This window comes from Oncorhynchus clarkii, chromosome 12, assembly GCF_045791955.1.
Source record: "Oncorhynchus clarkii lewisi isolate Uvic-CL-2024 chromosome 12, UVic_Ocla_1.0, whole genome shotgun sequence".
NCBI classification, from domain to species: Eukaryota; Metazoa; Chordata; class Actinopteri; order Salmoniformes; family Salmonidae; genus Oncorhynchus; species Oncorhynchus clarkii.
Genome location: NC_092158.1, coordinates 57,736,501 through 57,756,804, shown reverse-complemented (window position 1 = coordinate 57,756,804; position 20,304 = coordinate 57,736,501). Strand labels below are relative to the sequence as shown.

Here is a 20,304-nt window from a genome sequence, read left to right as displayed (position 1 = left end):
CATTTATGGGAGTGCATCGATTGGCTTGTCACAGGGGTCTGTTGTTCCATTCACACTGGCTGGGACCACTGAGGAGGTTACAAAACAGACACACAGCCTTTGACTTTCCTCACATCAATATTCTCTCTCTGTAATCACAGACTTGCCATCTGGACCAGACACAACCATAGTAACCATGGAGAGAAGGGAGGAGATTGGCTAGGGCGGTCAGGTCGTGCACACACAATAAGGAAAATACTCCCTCCTGTCCGGGTTTTACTCGACTTTAAAGTCAATTAAATCTGGACGATTAAAGAATGAATGAAGAAAAAAAACGTATTTTCCCTTCACTACATCCGCTGCTACTGCTTCTAGAGGGTGTGTGTCTTCTGTTTATACCGAGAGTAGTTTACAAAACATGTGTGAAATCTACTCCAGCTGAGAAGGTCTTTAACATTACACAGATCAGAGTCATCATGTCTGGAACTGCTCATTTAGACAATGGGAAGTCGTACTCAGGGCGTTTCAAATGAACAGTGACTATCTAATAACACTGGCTATCTATCAATTTAAAGACACTGCAAACAATGTGACCATTAGTCAGTCTAGGGTCTAACCTGACTATGATGGCTAGTTCTATGCGACGCTGGATGCTCAGGTGACATACAGGTTCTCTAGGATAGATCGAGCATCAAGAACAACAACCCTCCTCTGCCACAGAAGCTTTATCTACTGACAATCTACCTACCGTGGGCCTCCTCAGTCCTCATCAAACAGTAACTGAGTAACAAACTGAATAATGTGAATGAGAAAAATGATTAGACTGACAAATAACCGCTGTGATTGGTGCCCCAGTGTGTCTGTGGCCCAGATCATACACTGTTCTTTAGGAGATGAGATAGGAGCTGGATTCTGTGTCTTAAATCTTTTTTTCACTGATCCTGGATATGTCACCTTGGAGCCCAGGAGTTGACTGCAGTAATTATTGGAAAGGGGATACCTAGCCAGTTGCACAACTAAATGCATACCCACTCAAAATGTGTCTTCCACATTTAACCCAACCCCCTCTGAATCTTAGAGGTGCAGGGGGCTGTCTTAATCGACGTCCACGTCATTGGTGCCCAGGGAGCAGTTGTTGTTGGGGTGTAACTTCCTTGCTCAAGGTCATAACGGCAGATTTTTTCCACTTTGCCGGCTCAGCGATTCGATCCAGCAACCTTTCGTTTACTGGCCCAACGCTCTTCACCGCTAGGCTACCTGCTGCCCCTTATTGTGCATAGTCCCTGATAAGTAAGCTAACAACATAAAATACATGTCAAATCAAACTGTGTCATATGCGCCGAAGACCACAAGTGTAGACCTTACCATGAAATGCTTACTTTACAAGCCTTTAACCAACAGTGCAGTTCAAGAAGAAAATAGTCAATGTGCTGGGGTACAGGTTACTGATACAATGTTTTACCACATGGCCTATCAGGACTGCTATTAGCATATTTGTAATAACTGCTATTTCAGTGTTTTGGTCATGTTTGTCACTGCATATTTCTCTCACTATCAGAGATGTGGTTTCCATGGAAACAAGGCACTACACGATTCATATGAACTAATGGTGCCTGTCTGTAGAAGTTGAAACTCTCCTCAATACAATTTGACTTGCCCTTTATTGTGTGTATTGTGCTGTGTTGGCAGCAGTACCAAAGTGAGAGTGTCCCTGATCTGTGTACTGGAAATGAAATGGTATGTCATCATAGAGGGTATTCACTCCTGTGTGTGACCGTGCCCTGGGATATCCCCTCGGCTGGGAAAGCAGGATATGACAGGGCTACGGGACACAGACGTTCTTATCAGAACCATATGGCACAGCTAGACCCAGCTTAAGGTCAAGGACACGCTTGCACACACACAGACAGACAGGCAAGCACGCAGGCAAGCATGCAGGCAGACACACGCACGCAGGCAGACACGCACGCAGGCAGAGGCAAGCCCGCAAACACACGCACGCACACAGGCATAGACACACACGCACGCACACAGGCAGGCATAGGCACGCACACAGACACACGCACGCAGGATAAAGGCACGCAAGCAGACGCACGAAGACAGGCAGACGCACGCAGGCAGGCTCACGCGCACGCAGGCAGACACTCGCACGGACACGCAGGCAGATGCAGCCAGACGCACGCTTGCAGACGCACGCAGAAGCACGCTCGCACGGACACGCAGGCAGACGCACGCTGGCAGACGCACGCTCTCTCGCAGGCAGGGAGACGCACGCAGGCAGACACGCACGCAGACGCAGGCAGGCAGACACGCACGCACGCAGACAGGCAGTTAGATGCACGCAGGAGCACGCTCGCACGGACACGCAGGCAGACGCACGCTCTCTCGCAGGCAGGGAGACGCACGCAGGCAGACACGCACGCACGCAGACAGGCAGTCAGATGCACGCAGGAGCACGCTCGCACGGGCACGCAGGCAGGCTCACGCGCACGCACGCAGGCAGGCAGACGCGCACGCTTGCAGACGCACGCAGGAGCACGCTCGCACGGACACGCAGTCAGACGCGCGCGCTCAGGCACGCGCGCGCGCAGGCACACACGCAGGCACACACGCAGGCACACACACGCAGGCACACACACGCAGGCACACACACGCAGGCACACACACGCAGGCACACACACGCAGGCACACACACGCAGGCACACACACACAGGCACACACACACAGGCACACACACACAGGCACACACACACAGGCACACACACACAGGCACACACACACGCAGGCACACACACACGCAGGCACACACACACGCAGGCACACACACACGCAGGCACACACACACACACGCAGGCACAGATAACTCACAAGCGAGGAAAATGTAGAGTAGGATTTAAAAAATAATAATTTTAAGTCAAGTATATTGCAAATTAAAGCTTTACAAATCCATATCTGATCCTTGCTCCTGGACTGGCATCCTGGAAACCCTGAAATGCCCTTAAGGTTCCATCATCACTCCAAAACAAAATGGAAAAACACCACTGACCCAATGTTAGGACTGAGGAGAGAGTTGCTTTCATTTATTTTTGTTAACCTTGATTTATAGAGGTTAGTCTCAGAGACAAAATCTATAATACAAGAGAGACCTGGGTTCAAAATGACAGCAGTAAGTCAGGGACCATTTCCGCTGCCGTTTCCTATCAGGTAAATTCTATCACTCAAAACTGATGGAAAAACAACGCTGCACCACGGTGAAGACTGAGGAGGGAGAGCAGGTCTGTGTTTCCCTTAATCTCTCAACTGCATTAAGCTAATATACCCTGGGCCCGGAGGGTAAATATTTACCAGAGAGAGCAGAGCAGTTGAGTCCCAAATGGCACCCTTTTCCCTTTATAGAGCACTACTTTTGACCAGAGACCATAGGTTTGGGAGTCAACCCAGGTCTCTTTTCAGCAGCCAGGTTCCTAGGTAGGCAAAGAGTGACCAGGGATAGCGGTTAGCTCAGCTCAGGGAGATTACCCAGTTCTGTTATACTTCCACAGGACAGTAGGGAACTCCCGCTCTCCCTCTCTCTCGAATGCTGCCGATGGTTGGAACAATGTATACACATTTACTGACTGGGGCAAGCGGTCAGTTTCTACTAGCCACATCATCGCAGAGAGGGTAAGGGAGAGAGAGCAAGAGATACAGAGAGAAAGAGCGCAAGAGAGAGCAGCATCCTCTCAAGCAGGAAACAACAGTTGTGCAACCCTCTAGAGCTTCTTATACACACAGATGCACTGCATGCTGAAACAAAACATACAGGAAAGGCAGCAGAGCAGCACGGAAGAGATAGCTCAAACCTCCTGAGAATATCATACAAACACAGTGAAACAGCAGGGACAAACAAATATAAAATGCAATCACAAACACAGAAAAGTTTGGGGTCACTTAGAAATGTCCTTGTTTTTTTGGAAAGAAAAGCACATTTTGTTCCATTTTAAAATAGCATAAAAAATTGATCAGAAATACAGTGTAGACATTGTTAATGTTGTAAATGACTATTGTAGCTTGAAAACAGACATTTTGAGCCTGTAATCGAACCCACAAATGCTGACGCTCCAGATACTCAACTAGTCTAACGAAGGGCAGTTGTATTGCTTCTTTAAATCAGAACAGTTTTCAGCTGTGCTAGCATAATTGCAAAAGGGTTTTCTAATGATCAATTAGCCTTTTAAAATGATCAACTTGGATTAGCTAACACAACGTGCCATGGGAACACAGGAGTGATGGTTGCTGATAATGGGCCTCTGTACGCCTATGTAGATACTCATATATCAGCCGTTTCCAGCTACAATAGTCATTTATAAACATTAACAATGTCTACACTGTATTTTGGACAAAAAATGAGCTTTTCTTTAAAAAAAACAAGGACATTTCTATGTGACCCCAAACCTTTGAACGGTAGTCTATGTGTGAAGGGCTACATCTCAGTCATCAAATTATATATATATACATACACACACACAATGCCCTTTGCACCCTCAGGTCTACACATAAAACACCAACTGGTGACCTGGGTTGAGCTCTTAGTTTTCACATCAATAAGCGAATGACAAGACAAGACAAGACAAGACAAGACCACACACGACAAGACAAGACCACACACGACAAGACAAGACCACACACGACAAGACCACACACACACACGACAAGACCACACACACACACACGACAAGACCACACACACGACAAGACCACACACACACGACAAGACACACACACACACACGACAAGACCACACACACACACACGACAAGACCACACACACACACACGACAAGACCACACACACACACACGACAAGACCACACACACACACACGACAAGACCACACACACGACAAGACCACACACACACACACGACAAGACCACACACACGACAAGACCACACACACACACACACACACACACACACACACACACACACACACACACACACACACACACACACACACACACACACACACACACACACACACACACACACACACACACACACACACACACACACACACACACACACACACACACACACACACACACACACACACACACACACACACACACACACGAGAGAGAGAGAGAGAGCGAGAGAGAGAGAGAGAGAGAGAGCGCGAGCGAGCGAGGGTAGAGAGAGCGAGAGAGCCCAGGAAGCAACACGTCAAGTCCAGATACAACTACACTGCAGTTAAAACAAACACACCACAGACTTTTTTTTATAGACCATGTTCTGGATGGCCTGTATGTAAAAGCACTGCCTGGCACACTGGCTGTACAGTACTGTAACTGAACAAACAGTGCGGCAAACACCCTTTAAGGCAGGTACAGGTGGATGCTAGTTCTCCACTATCGTTTAGTCTTAATGTGCTCAGCTGGTAATACACTTGTGTCCTCCGGCAACCTCTTCCAACATAAATCATCATCCATTCAGGTTGCAAAGGCATCGGTTCCTCCTTAACTAGCTTTAATGGCGTGCCGCCCCCCGCCCAAAAAACGGAAAATATGCTATGCATGCTGTCTTAAAATACCACCATTTTTGAATTTTATGACAACTTCAGGATGTTGCACACCGCATTTAGCCAATCAGGTTGCAACAGTGTTGTTTACCCCTGGCTGAACGCGGGGCACAACATCAGGAAGTAGCATCTAGCATGGCGGTGGGAAATTGTTTTATTATGACAGTTTGCATCTTTTCCCTGTGTTTTCTGCAGCGGCTAGTTAACCCTATCAGTCCCAAGACTCCAGCAAAAATCAGCTTTCCATGTGTCGGACTTTCCTTTATCTGCATGTCCAGCCCTTATATTTAGCCTCGCAATGAAGTATTTTACCATTTCCCTTTCAGGACAACCAGGGCTACAAGTACAACACAAAACAACTTGACAAATAGTTGCATTCGTGAATTATTGACAAATGGCAATAAAATAAAAAAATGGTCCACCAAAGCAAAAACCTGATAAAAATGATTTTATACGAATGATAACCGTTGTTTGCTCAGTGGGAAATGAATATCCAACTAGTCCGTGACAACTGTGTGGAGTGTGTGTCAGCAACTGTGTGAGCTTATCACAGTATTAGACACTATGTCCTGGGATATCCTATGATCTTCTAACGACTCTTGTAGCTTGTGAGCGTCATAGAGCAAAAGAGGTGCATGTTCGTTATCCATGATAAGTCTCAGCTTTTCATGGATAGCTTTTAAATCGTTTGTAGTTCAAAACATTCGGACTCAGTTTTTTTTGTAAAAGACGCGGCCCCGGGCCCCTTCGGGATCCGCCCTTGTCTCACAAACACCGCTCGAGCTCAGCCCCCGTTAATCATGTTTTATGTATGAACCAATCACTGCGGGATACGAGTGTATTACCAGCTGAGCATATTAAGCCTTGAAGATCGTGGAGCTCTAGCACCCACTAGCAGCTGCCTAGGTTACCTTAATGGGAACAGGCTTCATCTCAGTCATCAAATTTGATACAAATATTGACTTAAAGGCAACTTTCATATTCCAAATTGGCAAATAACGACCACTGGCCAGCATGTACAATTTAGAGGTACAACAAATTTGAAATGCAGTTTGATCTTTCTCATATGTGAAAGGTCAGGTGAGGGTAAGAGGAGTTAACTGTGGTTAGGCGGTGTGTGTGTGTGTGTGTGTGTGTGTGTGCACGCTGGGTGGGGTGTGAGCCAGATCCTGCTCCAGAGGCTAAATGGAAGCCAAGACAAACAGTGGCCCTGGCATTTCCTCTGTGGTAGAGCAGAGCAGGCACACACCCACCCACCCAACCAAGGTGTGGAGAGGAATGGGATGGGCTGTGGGATTCCACAAGAGTGACAATATGGGTGTGTGTCTCTGACTCCTGTGCTTGCACTGTGCATGTAGCCTATTTTTCTGTACATGAAGGTCTCTAATGGTTATTTAGCAGCTGCAGGTTTGACATTTGAAAACATATCTGTGCTCTGAGCTTCCTGCCTGTTGGCTGTCTGTGCCAGCCTCTCTCAGGGTCAGTGAGAGGGCCATGTAGTACTGTGGCCTACAGTACAGTGTGCCGTTTGGTCCTGCCAGCCTGCATGCCAGCCCTGTCTAGGCTCGCTACACCAGCTCTCAAATGGCTGGCTGACGGTAAACATTACAACATCGCAAGGATTTTCCATCACTACTAACCTCACCTGTCCCCCATCCAAAACCTGTGTGTGTGTGTGTGCGCACACACGCGCCTGCGTGTCCAAACCCAACACTAACAGTATTTCACTGGAAAGAACACAGATGTGCTTTGAGATTAGGTTGTTTATGAGTTTGGCTAATCTTAACACAGAATATAATCTGATTGACTGAAGGCTTCTCAGCATGAAGGAAGTGTCAATCATTTATAAAGATGAAAGTGGATTACAATGCTTTGGTTTTTCTCTGAACTCGATGAAACTAAATATCCTGGGCCGGTACAATGACAAAACATCCTCTACAACTGCAGGTAGCCTAGTGGTTAGATAAGTGGGCCTGCAACCAAAAGGTTGTTGGGTAGTATCCCAAGACCAAAAAAAGCACTTAACACTTTAAAAACGTGTTTTTCTTCACGTCAAAGCGTTATCACAGCGCATGTGAACAGCTGTCAATCGCACTAATATTACAGTCGCACATCAAACCATTCACACTAATATCACTTGAAAGTGTTCCCAGACTCACCCTGCAGACAGACATCTGGTTAGTGGTGAGGGTGCCAGTCTTGTCAGAGCAGATGACAGAGGTGCAGCCCAGGGTCTCCACAGAGGGCAGGCTGCGGACGATGGCGTTCTTTTTGGCCATGCGTCGGGTCCCCAGCGCCAGGCAGGTGGTGATAACAGCAGGTAGACCTGAGGGGGTAAGAGAGGCAGGATTGGATAGAGTGGAATGGACCGATACAGTACAGTAACATGGACAGTAGTGGTGCACGGGTCAGCTTTTTGTTCACCAGCAGTCGCCCGCAATTGCTAATTACCTCCCAACTATGTGACATAGTACAAATCTGAGACCCGCACCCGACTAACCTGCAAATATAGAAATTGCACTATAGGCTAGTCAGAGATGGTGATTTGTTTGACAGGAGGTTCAGGGTTTTTTGGTGCCTAATTTAGATTTGTTTCTGCTTATCATTTCTGACATTTTGGTAGGATATTAGTTATTCAACTTAATAATTAGATAGGGGAAGCTTCTCTTCTGCCATTTTATGTTGCCCTAGAAGACTAAATAAACCCTTGCTCACCAGAATAATAGCATAAATGATCGAATGAATGCTCCAATCTAGACATCATCTCTGCTTCTGTTTAGGGACCTGGGAGAAAATTCTATAAAATGTCCAAAACGACATCAATTTGACCGGTAGTAAAGGAAATAGAAAGCTGTGAAAACGACCCAACGTGTTTCTGATAATATTTCAGTTTAACCTGGATGCATATTTTATGTGCTTGAAAAGATAGTCTGTAGAGGTCCTAACTGTGCATTCGCATTCTCCCAAGACGCTGAAAGAAATCATTGTTTCTCCACTCCTGTTCCTGAATCAAAATGTACATTCGGTGTATAATTTTACTGCAAGAAATGCTTAATTCTACAGGAGTTATTATTAAGGCAATCTCAGAGGTTATAGACCTGCAGTCAGTGTCCATATTTCAGTTTCAATTTAAACCTAACAGTAGGCTACAGTTCCCTTGACATGCCATAGGCCTATTTGAAGTCACCGTCTTGTGACTGTCGAATTTGTATAGCACCTGACATTCCCACATAACATAGACACTGCAATCATCCTCTGAGCACTTCAAATCTTTCCCAAACATTACTTTTTTGGCCCTCCCTTCTCTCTTTTTTTCTCCCCAACTCTCCATTTCGCAGTTTTTTTACTGAATTAAACTTCAACATTGTCCTTTTTGCCTCCGTCGATCTACACTACATTACCAAAAGTATGGGGAAATCCGCTCTAACATCTTATTCCAAAATCATGGGCATTAATATGGAGTTGGTCCCCCCTTTGCTGATATAATAGCCTCCACTCTACTGGGAAGGTGTTCCACTAGATGTGGAAACATTGCTGCGGGGACTTCAGTTCCATTCAGCCACAAAAGCATTATTAGTGAGGCCTGGCTCGCAGTCGGCGTTCCAATTCATCCTAAAGGTCTTCGATGGGGTTGAGGTCAGGGCTCTGTGCAGGCCAGTCAAGTTCTTTCACACCGATCTTGACAAACCATTTCTGTGTGGTCCTCGCTTTGTGCACGGGGGAATTGTAATGCTGAAACAAGAAAGGGCTTTCCCCAAACTGTTGCCACAAAGTTGGAAGCACAGAATCATCTAGAATGAAAATTTGCGCTGTAGCGTTAACATTTCCCTTCACTGGAACTAAGGGGCCTAGCCCGGACCAACAGCCCCAGACCACTATTGATTTTAGGATTGTGTACGGCTACTCGGCCATATTAATCCATTTCGTGAAGCTCCCAATAAAACAGTTATTGCGCTGACATTGCTTCCAGAGGGAGTTTGGAACTTGGTAGTGAGTTTTCCAACCGAGGACAGATGATTGTTACACACTTCAGCACTCCGCGGTCCCGTTCTGTGAGCTTGTGTGGCCTACCACTTCGAGGCTGAGCTCTAGCAGGGCAGACATTTGACAAACTCTCTTGCTGGAAAGGTGGCATCCTATGACGGTGTCACATTTAAAGTTACTGAGCTCTTCAGTAAGGCCATTCTACAGACAATGTTTGTCTCTGGAGGTTGTGTGCTTAATTTTATACACCTATCAGCAAGGGGTGGGGGTGTCCACATACTTTTGCATATACAGTGCTTTTGGAAAGTTTTCAGGCCTTTACTTTTTCCACATTGTTAGGTTACAGCATTATTCTAAAATGGATTAGTTTTTTTTCCCCCTCATCAATCTACACACACACACACGCACACTACCCCATAACGACAAAGCAAAAATAGTTTACATTTTTGAATATGTATTAAAAAAAATTATACATTTACATTCAGGACCTTTACTCAGTACTTTGTTGAAGCACCTTTGGCAGCGATTACAGCCTCCGGACTTCTTTGGTATGACGCTACCAGCTTGTATTTGGGGAGTTCCTCCCATTCTTGTCTGCAGATCCTCTCAAGCTCTGTCGGGTTGGATGTGGAGAGTCGCTGCACAGCTATTTTCAGGTCTCTCCAGAGATGTATGAGCGGGTGGTCGTGGCTAGGTGCTTAGGGTCATTGTCCTGTTGGAAGGTGAACCCTCGCCCCAGTCCGAGGTCCTGAGCAGGTTTTCATCAAGGAGCTCTGTACTTTGCGCCGGTCATTTTTGCCTCGATCCCCACAGCATGATGCTGCCACCAGCATGCGTCACCGTAGGGATGGTGCCAGGTTTCCTCCAGACGTGACACTTGGCATTCAGGCCAAATTTATCCTTCATCAGACCAGAAACAAATGTTTCTCATGGTCTGAGAATCTTTAGGTGCCTTTTGGCAAACCGAAAGCGGGCTGTCATGTGCCTTTAACGGAGGAGTGGCTTCCATCTGGCCACTCTACCATAAAGGACTGATTGGTGGAGTACTGCAGAGGTGGTTGTCCATAAGAACTCTCGAGCTCTGTCAGAATGACCATCGGGTTCTTGGTCACCTCCCTGACCAACTCCCTTCTCCACCGATTGCTCAGTTTTGCCGGGCGGTCAGCTCTAGAAAGAGTCTTGGTGGTTCCAAACATCTTCCATTTAAGAATGATGAAGGTCCCTGTGTTCTTGGGGACCTTCAATGCTGCAGATATGTTTTGGTACCGTTCCCCAGATCTGTGCCTCAACACAATCCTGTCTCTGAGCTCTACGGACAATTCCTTCGACCTCATGGCTTGGTTTTTGCTCTGACATGCATGGTCAACGGTGGGACCTTATATAGACAGGACCCCCCATGAATTGGGTGTGTGCCTTTCCAAATCATGTCCAATCAATTGAATGTACCACATGTGGACTCCTATCACGTTGTGGAAACATCAAGGATGATCAATGGAAACAGGATGCACCGGAGCTCAATTTCAAGTCTCATAGCAAAGGGCCTTACAGTACCAGTCAAAAGTTTGGACACAACTACTCATTCAAGGGTTTTTATTTTTTTAAATTTCTACACTGTAGAATAATAGCGAAGACATCAAAACCAAGAAATAACACATATGGAATCACGTAGTAACCAAAAACGGTTAAATATATTTGAGATTTGCGATTCTTCAAAGTAGCCACCCATTGACTTGATGACAGCTTTGCACACACTTGCCATTCTCTCAACCAACTTCACCTGGAATTATTTTCCAACAGTCTTGAAGGAGTTCCCACATATGCTGTGAGCACTTGTTTGCTGCTTTTCCTTCACTCTGCAGTTCAACTCATCCCAAACCATCTCAATTGGGTTGAGGTCGGGTGATTGTGGAGGCTAGGTCATCTGATGCAGCACTCCACCACTCTCCTTGAACAAATAGCCCTTAGACAGTCTGGAGTTGTGTTGGGTCATTGTCCTGTTGAAAATCAAAATTATAGTCCCACTAAACCCAAACCAGATGGGATGACGTATCGCTGCAGAATGCTGTGGTAGCAGAGCTGGTTAAGTGTGCCTTGAATTCTAAATCACTGTGTCACCAGCAAAGCACCCCCACACCTTCTCCATGCTACACGGTGGGAACCACACATGCGGAGATCATGCGTTCACCTACTCTGCGTCTCACAAAGACACAGCGGGTGGAACCAATAATCTCAAATTTGGACTCATCAGACCAAAAGGACAGATTTCCACCGGTCTAATGTTCATTGCTCGTGTTTCTCGGCCCAACCAAGTCTCTTCTTATTATTGGTGCCCTTTAGTAGTGGTTTCTTTCCAACAATTCAATCGAAGGCCTGATTCACGCAGTCTCCTTTGAACAGTTGATGTTGAGATGCGTCTGTTACTTGACAACTGTGAAGCATTTATTTGGGCTGCAATTTCTGAGCCTGGTAACTAATGAGCTTATCCTCTGCAGCAGAGGTAACTCTGGGTCTTCCTTTCCTGTGGCGGTCCTCATGAGAGCCAGTTTCATCATAGAGCTTGATGGTTTTTGCAACTGCACTTGAAGAAACTTCCAAAGTTCTTGAAATTTTCCGCATTGACTGACCTTCATGTCTTAAAGTAATGGACTGTCGTTTCGCTTTGCTTATTTGAGCTGAGCTCTTCAGTAAGGCCTGAGTAAAAAAATTTTTTTTAAATTTGTTATTTTGGGGAATTGTGTGTAGATTGCTGAGGAATTGTATTTATTTCATCCATTTTCAAATAAGGCTATAATGTAACAAATAAGGCTATAATGTAACAAAATGTAACATAACTTTTTCTGCCCGTTACCAAAAAGCGTTTGGTGATTGGTGTGTTGGAAATTTGGAGCATGTAAAGTTGGGCACTAAAGCTTACTCTATTCTATTCTATTATATTGACATAACCTAAAAATAATGAAAGAATAATCTTAATGTAGCCTATAAATATAAATTGTACAAGAATTATACCTTTATAGATTTTTTTGAATGTATTGTTCTCCTTATTCAACTCACGCATCACTAATGGACAGCATAGGATAATTCATTTTTTACATGGTATTTGGAAAGTGAGAGGGGAAAAAAGTGAAAAAGAGAGGAGGGGGGGGTCGAGAGAGAGGCAGAAGGAAGGAAATAAGCTGTAATAAGCTCACATACCCTCAGGGATGGCGGCCACAGCCAGGGCCACAGCGATCTTAAAGTAGTAGATTGCCCCCCGCATCCAGGAACCCCCATGAACCGGGTCCCCAAAATGCCCGATGTTAATGACCCAGACAGCCACGCAGATCAGGGAGATGACCTTCAAGTTCAAAATATTGTCTGTATTTTGGTGAAAATTGACATTTGTCTTGGGATTTCAAGTCACATGGCTCATACACATCACAGCAAACACAGACCGAAAACGTATAGATATGATAATATCTATATAATAAATAAACTAATACAACAATCATAGTAAAACCCACCTTGGAGAGCTGCTCTCCAAACTCATCCAGTTTCTGCTGCAGAGGAGTTTTCTCCTGCTCCGTGGCAGCCATCTGGTTCCGGATTTTACCGATCTCCGTGGACACGCCGGTGGAGACCACGATGCCGATGGCTCGCCCCGCAGCAATGTTAGTGCCCTGAGCAGGAAGAGGAGGTTAGCACAGAGTTAATATGGTGATAGAGTACACACTGATATCAAACCATGCATACTGCATCCATATGGGAGCACTACTTGCAACTAACTCCTTCAGGTACGCAGATTATCTGAGAATTCCTGATATGGCTGATGAATGCAGCAGAGAGAGATAGTGTGCCTGTGTGTGTGTGTGTGTGTGTGTGTGTGTGAGACATTGATTGTGTGTGTGAAAAAGAGAGGGAGTAGAGTTGGCTCCAAACAGGAAGTGTAGCTCTTACGGAAAACAGCATATTCTTCTTGTCTTGATTGACAGCTCTGGGGTCAGGGACGGGGTCGGTGTGTTTAATAACAGACACAGACTCGCCTGCAGAGACAGATAAATACACACTGTTACACATGATCCTACAAGCCATTACCAGTAAGATGTTACACAGGTTTTAGAACATTGTATTTAATCGTAAGAGGAACACCTAGGCCAGAGGTTTAATCTTATTCTGTATTTGTTTGACAATGTTCTCGACTGTTTTAAAAAAAGTATATTCTACTCGGCCCATCACATTTGTAGCATGCTTTGGAATCTCACAAGATGCAGCAAGTCAGTCAGCCAGCCAACCACCCAGTCAGTCATTCAGTTTGTTTGGTTAATATGGATCCCCATTAGCTTTTGCCAAAGCAGCAGCTGTTATTCCTGGGGTCCACACAAAAAAACAAACCGGACAAGTAACAAAATGCTGACAGTCAGTCAGTCAGCCAGCCAGCCAGCCAGAATGTAGCCTACCTGTGAGAATAGACTGGTCCACTCGAAGGGTGGTAGACTTGATGGAGGTGATCCTGATGTCAGCAGGGACCTTGTCACCAACTAGACAACACAACAATACAGGCTGGGTTTAGAAGAGAAGACAGATAGTCAAACAAAGTCATTGAATGAAAGCATTAGGTTAACATTCTACAGAGGGAGAAAGCAGAAGCGAGGGGGAGGAAGAGAGACACAAGTTGAGTGAAGAGGGGGAGGAAGAAAGAGAAAGAAAGTAAAAAGGTGTGTTTGATTTTAAATGACTATATCTTTGCGCTCTGTAGTGACCTGGGAAAGTGTGAGTCTGGCGGGCCAGGAAATGTAATGACAAAGAAAACGAGAAGACAGTGGCCTAGCTGTCCCCAGGTGACCACTCATTTTCAACCTATCGAATCGCAGCATTGACACAAAGCCATAAGGAAAAAAACGAGAGCCCCGGCTTAACCAACAGCAGGCACCAACACAGATCGAGTCACAACGCAATCCCAACAAATTGATTCCACGCTCGCGCTCGGCATCAGAGAAATCTTTTAGTTCCCATTGCACAGCGCGATAAAGCCAGATACAAGCAGCTTGGATTAATGCATGTAATGTCTTTAATCTGTTTTCTCCTCTTTGGCTGTTGTATATGAAAGTCATATTTCAGGACAGGGTGTTTGGGTGTCATGGGCCTGTGGCACCTAACGTCTTTTGAGCCATGCACATTGCTTCCACTGCACACTTGTCACAGCTTCACAAACAATGTTGGGGCGTTTTCTGGGTTATCGTGAGTTCAGACGCTCGAATATACAGTCTTAATTGCGATAGACACTTAGCAGTATCAGTATCAGATGGTGAATTAGATATATTTGACAAAGTAATCTAATTAGCCTTTTCTGTAAGCTACTATAGGAACGCCAAATCAGCATAGCTATTGCCTACATTCATTCGCATCAGATCGTTTCCTCATTGTGCTATAATAACCTATTAATGCATATGGGACTTTGTATGGTACACCTCGAGTCATGATGAACCCCATTAACCTCCTTGATCGTATTCCATAAAGGCTCGGCTTGCAAGCGGGTGAGGTGGAGCCTACCCACAGAGTGATTACGCCCTCCTCTGGCAAGGAGCCAGTGTAGACTATCATTAGTAGGCTACACTTACATGTAGCCAGCCACGTTTAACAGGCTTTATGACATTAGAAATCATCCACTTCGTCACATGCGTTTTGAATTCGAGCAAAGGACCTGCAGTGAAAAGTTTTCCCCAACAAAAGAAAAAGCTTGATGCGGGGGGGGCTCGAACCCATGATAAAAGTGCACTATCGATTTCAAGTCAACCACTTTAGCAGTGTTCCACCTAGAAGTGATGGTGATAATGTTACATGACTGCTATTTGATGAATCCACAAGGCTCTTCGTTGTTGTAAGGACTTCATTTCTCTTTTTTTTTTAAGCACATTGATGTGTGAGAAACAGATAAGACAACATTCACATTTTTGTTTAGTAGTAGCCTAGGCAAGGACACATCAATGCAATATTGGCACACAACATTCTGTTACAGACCAACGAAACAAAAGATAACATTGAAGGTTTAAAATATCCCACTAGTGGCCAGTTGACCTATTTTAAGAAAAATGCCATTGGTTGGTGGATATAAAGTCAAAGATCTTTGATAGGCTGATGAAGAATTTGTTCCAGGATATAAATCACGTAGTGAAGTTAGTATGGGGCTAATTAATGTTTGCCATGTTATCCGATGGGACCAGCTACAATTTAGTGTTGTCACGTAAATCAACGATTTCAATTGGCTGATACACATGGAGTTTGATAAACAGTTTACATTGAAATGATTGCTTATCTTCGTAATTATGGCCCAATCTTCTTCTATAATACAAATATATCTTCAAAGTAAGAGGTTTACAACAAGTCAGAAGGAGCCCGAAATCTTCATAACTAGCGCTGTTGCAACTGATGTTGAGCACACAATCAATATGCCATTCTGTAATGGTAAACATCTCAACACAGCCTTTTGTACAAGATGTTCTCCAGAAAGGGCCAATCCTGTCCTCAGACAGCCTAATTAATTGCTGTTCAGTAAAACACTAAAACAAGGCCAATAACAGAATGCACCAAGTACGCTTTTCAAGGTGATTCCTTTGGAAAAGGCTCCATCTTGTCTTTTCCCCTTGTCTGGTAGTGCAGGATGATCATTATTTGGCAAGGCAACCTGACTGTGATTAGTGATGTTCCATGACCTACAGGGTGTGGGAACGATATTTGGCCTCCCATCTATCTCCATCAGGAAGTGAAGCACTGACCAAACCCAAGGTATTGATTAAGAACATTTCAGTACTTCATAATCACATACATGTGTGCATAATGAGTAGGACTATGGCAAACCTCTAGTTTGATGATTTCAGAAAACATCCTGTGTTTTTATAATTAATCAGATTCCCCTATAATCATGCCATTTCCATGTGTTTTGTGCTTGGGAGTTCTCATCATACATTATGACAAGTTCCCAATCTCTTACATTATATCAACACTCCATTTCACTCTTCCTCAACAACCAGAAAGAGAGATGGAAAGATAAAGAAAAAGATAGATTGAGAGAGGGAGGTGTGTGTGTGGGAGCAGTAGCTCCACAGGAGGCAGGCAAGGCAGAGGGCAGCAGCAAGAGGCTTTTGAAACTCCCACTCCCAGCATCCTCCTCACTTACTGTATGTAGTCCTATCGCCTCCAACTCACCCCTCGCTCTTCTCCATTCGCCTCCCACAGACGTTCTCTCCCTCCCTCACTCATCTTTCTCCCTCTCTCTATTAAGATTTGCCCAGACGCAATCTAAATGCTAATACTAGGAGCATTAGAACATATTCTATTTCAGACGAAGAATACATACTATACCATAATGCAGCCTACACCATTACTGTATGAGGCCCAACACCAGGCATCAACATCAAATGGGTCTGGATGGAGCCTTGCGATTCATCTAGTAAAGTGGGCTAAAAGGGATAGTTCACCCAAATTATAAAACAATATATTGGTTTTCTTACCCTGTTAGCAGTCTATGGAGAAGGTATGACAGCAATCCATGCTTTGGTTTTGTTTACCTGGCGTACCAAAATGTAATTGTGTTATTTGGGTGAACTATCCCTTTAAAGTCAGAATACGCAGTTGAAACAATAATAAAGCAGAGACCCCCCACCTCCGTTTTGCTAAAAAGCAGAGGGATGAGCCTGGAGAAATGTAAGCACTCTCAAATGCATAGAAAGAGCTATGGATGCAATGACTGACCATCCATGAAATCAAAATTACTTTTAACCATGTTAAGTGTTTGCTTACATTTACATCGTTTACAAACATTGGAGAAAAACAAACATATTTTGGGCTCTCGTGGAGTGTGACAGTTGAACTACGCTCATCATTATAAGTTATATTCTTCAAGAACCAATGGGTATATCATTAAATTTATAAGTCCAAAAATGGATATAGCAACTAAGGGTTCTAGCTTTAACTTCACTTTTATTCCTGTAACTAAGTATCGATCAGACCAAACCCTGGTTGATCTGATGGTCTTATTTGATTTAAGTATCTTGAAAGTTCCTATGTCCCTGCCTGTCGAGTATACAGACTATTTCCATCTGTAATAAAAAAGCTGGGAAAGAAAAGCTGGGAAAGTTCCACAATCATAACCGTGGCACTTCAGATAATGTGAAACCAGCCAGGCAAGCAGGGTGGAAACTAGTGTAAATATATAGATTTTATCTCCTCTCTCCTCAAATGCACTGTGGTTGAAAATGTCCTTTTTCTGATCCCTCCAGATCGCTTGTTCTACCCTTCGCCTTGAGTTCCCATGGAGCCACCACTGTAACGGACACTTGCTAATCCAACATCCAAGAAAGGAAAGACAGATGAACAACATGCACATCAAGACAAGAAATGTAACTGCAAGTCATTTTTTCTCTCAAATTCTGAACATGTTTTTAGCCAGGATCATAGTCGCTTCAAGATACTGACACTTTTTGAGAGAGAAAATACATAACCCTGAGTGTTTACTCATGTCTAATAGCACTTAATAACCAGAGAAAAGGGATGGGTAGATATCCCTCTGATCTTCATCTGCTCAGGCAATACATGCAGAACACTATACGAAGCTGAAAGCCTCTATCCTGTATGGTAGGAAATTAGCTTTAACTTATGTCTTCTCACAGCCCACTAACATATTTCATGTGAGTGCGTGCGTGCGTTCGCATGAACAATATGAGGGCCCTGCCCTCTACTCAGCAGCCAGTCAGCAGGGACTGGGTGGGCAAGTCTAACTGAACGTCATCATTCATCTACTGTATATAGAGCTGCTGAGAGAGAGGAGTGATACTCTGACTAGCCATCCACAGAGGAGACCCTGGGGCCAGGGACAGACGGGGGTCACACTCCATTTCAACAGAAAATAGTTCCCTCTCCACTCCAGCTTAAAGATGCCAGATTGCCATGGAGATAATAAACAGGAACAGAGTAGCTAGATCTCAGAGCCTGGAAATATCCCAATTATGTTCCGTGTGTGTGTGTGTACTCTGCCGGTGGTGGAACAACAAACTGAACCTTCATATCCATTCATAACTGACTGACCAAATTATGAAGACAAGCATTGTAATTTAGTATTCTATAGCGTGAGTGTGGAAGAGACTGATTGGTTGTCTATCAATAATGGCAAACCACCTGGTACTGACAACTTTGATGGACAATTACAAAGGATGGTTACGGACCATTGACCCCAACATACATTCTGAGCTATATACATTTTTTAAAAGAGATTCAAAGCTTCAAAACAATGTACAACTTGTGTATCAATTCTCCAAATTGTTAAAGCTAATTTCCTAGAGCTTGTTATAACAGAGGTATGTATCCCTGATCAGCTGTTCAGAGAAAATCACCCCTGAAATGTCTGTTTTCAGGGCAGGGATGTTAGCATTCTGCACATCCCAACGCAGTGCTACTGTAACATACATCATTTCTGTTATTTGGCATAACTCGAAGCTTGCTAGCTAGCTGATTAATATGTCTAAAAACAAGTTTGTGGGGGTCCTAGCAAGCTAAACAGCTAGTTAGCTAGCTTGTCAGTTGACTTTTAGCTAGCCAAGGACTCATTCTGAAAGTTGGATTTTTGTATCACCTGAGGCTTTAAAAGAGTGCTTACACTTTGATTTCGACATTCAAACTAATTTGGTTGGTTAGAAAACATGTTCTAGTGCAGTGGTCGCCAACCGGTCGATCTTCAAGGCATGTGTCGACCACCAAACATTTCTGTAGAAAAGCCAACCATAAAAGGCTGAAAGGCTTTTTTTTGTGCTGTTGGTGGTAGGTGCACTTGATTCAGAAGCCCTGCACACCAGGTAAGCAAAGTGTTCACATTTTGAACCATTTAAATATGTCTGAAAAGACTAAATGCCACCTACTTGGTGAACCTGGAGACCAGTGGCTAAAATGGAGCTCGCCTGCTGCGCTGGCCAATCGGATAGCTCAAATCATCGCGCCTACAGAGATTCCATGACCCCGGCCATAGCCAAGTTTAATACTAGCCTAAGTAAGATTTCATAACTTTGAAAATCATGACGAGAGAGACTGTCAAATAACACAGCAAAGAGCGGCTTTTTGTTTATTCAACACTATTACAAAACATAAAATGCACTTCTCCCTACTTCTGCTTGCGCTGCAGCTGCAAGGAATGAGTAGCCAATTGTGCGCCGCCCTATGGGACTCCCAATTACGGCCGGTGGTGATACAGCCTGGAATCGAACCCGGCTCTGTAGTGATGCCTCTAGCACTGAGATGCTATGCCACTCGTGAGTCCAGTATCGATAGCCCTGTGTTTTTATTATTATTAGCAGCACGTTGTGTCTATTTTAATATCAAGGAATATTTCACTTTCTCTGGTCATAGGAACAACATGTATTTGTGCATGAGGCAGATGCGGTGCGACTCGAGTTTCGCCATCAGGTGGAAGACAGTCACCTTTCCCTCTCACCAGGGGGAAAGGAAGGAAAGAGCAGGGACCATGATTTTACTTTTTTTTTTTTCTGCGTTCCCAGTTATCTTGAAAGCACCATGACCATCAGATGTAGGTAACATTAGTCCAGTAAAATAAATAAAGCTAAGTATTTGCAAAATATTTCAATTTGTGCTTAGCTGTGCCTCAAATACTACACAGACTGATCTATTTTGTAATCAAAGCTCATTTGACATTACCGATCAGTCTGCTGGTGAAAAAACATGTTATGGCTTTACATCCTCTGCCATATCATGGATCGAGAGTTACCCAGAACAAAGAGGGTATTCTTTAATAGAAGCCTCTAACA

The 20,304-nt window shown here is 44.4% G+C and overlaps 1 protein-coding gene across 1 annotated transcript in view; it reads right to left on the bottom strand.

Moving 5' to 3' along the window:
• The window catches only part of LOC139420861 (sarcoplasmic/endoplasmic reticulum calcium ATPase 1-like), a 72,952-nt gene that overhangs the window by 25,501 nt on the left and 27,147 nt on the right, over positions 1-20,304 (bottom strand). The window contains exons 7-11 of the mRNA XM_071171222.1: positions 13,954-14,034; positions 13,454-13,539; positions 13,021-13,176; positions 12,713-12,854; positions 7,696-7,862 (exon numbers count right to left, since the gene is read on the bottom strand). Of these exons, the coding sequence (XP_071027323.1) occupies positions 7,696-7,862; positions 12,713-12,854; positions 13,021-13,176; positions 13,454-13,539; positions 13,954-14,034 (632 nt within the window). The remainder of the gene's footprint in view (positions 1-7,695; positions 7,863-12,712; positions 12,855-13,020; positions 13,177-13,453; positions 13,540-13,953; positions 14,035-20,304) is intronic.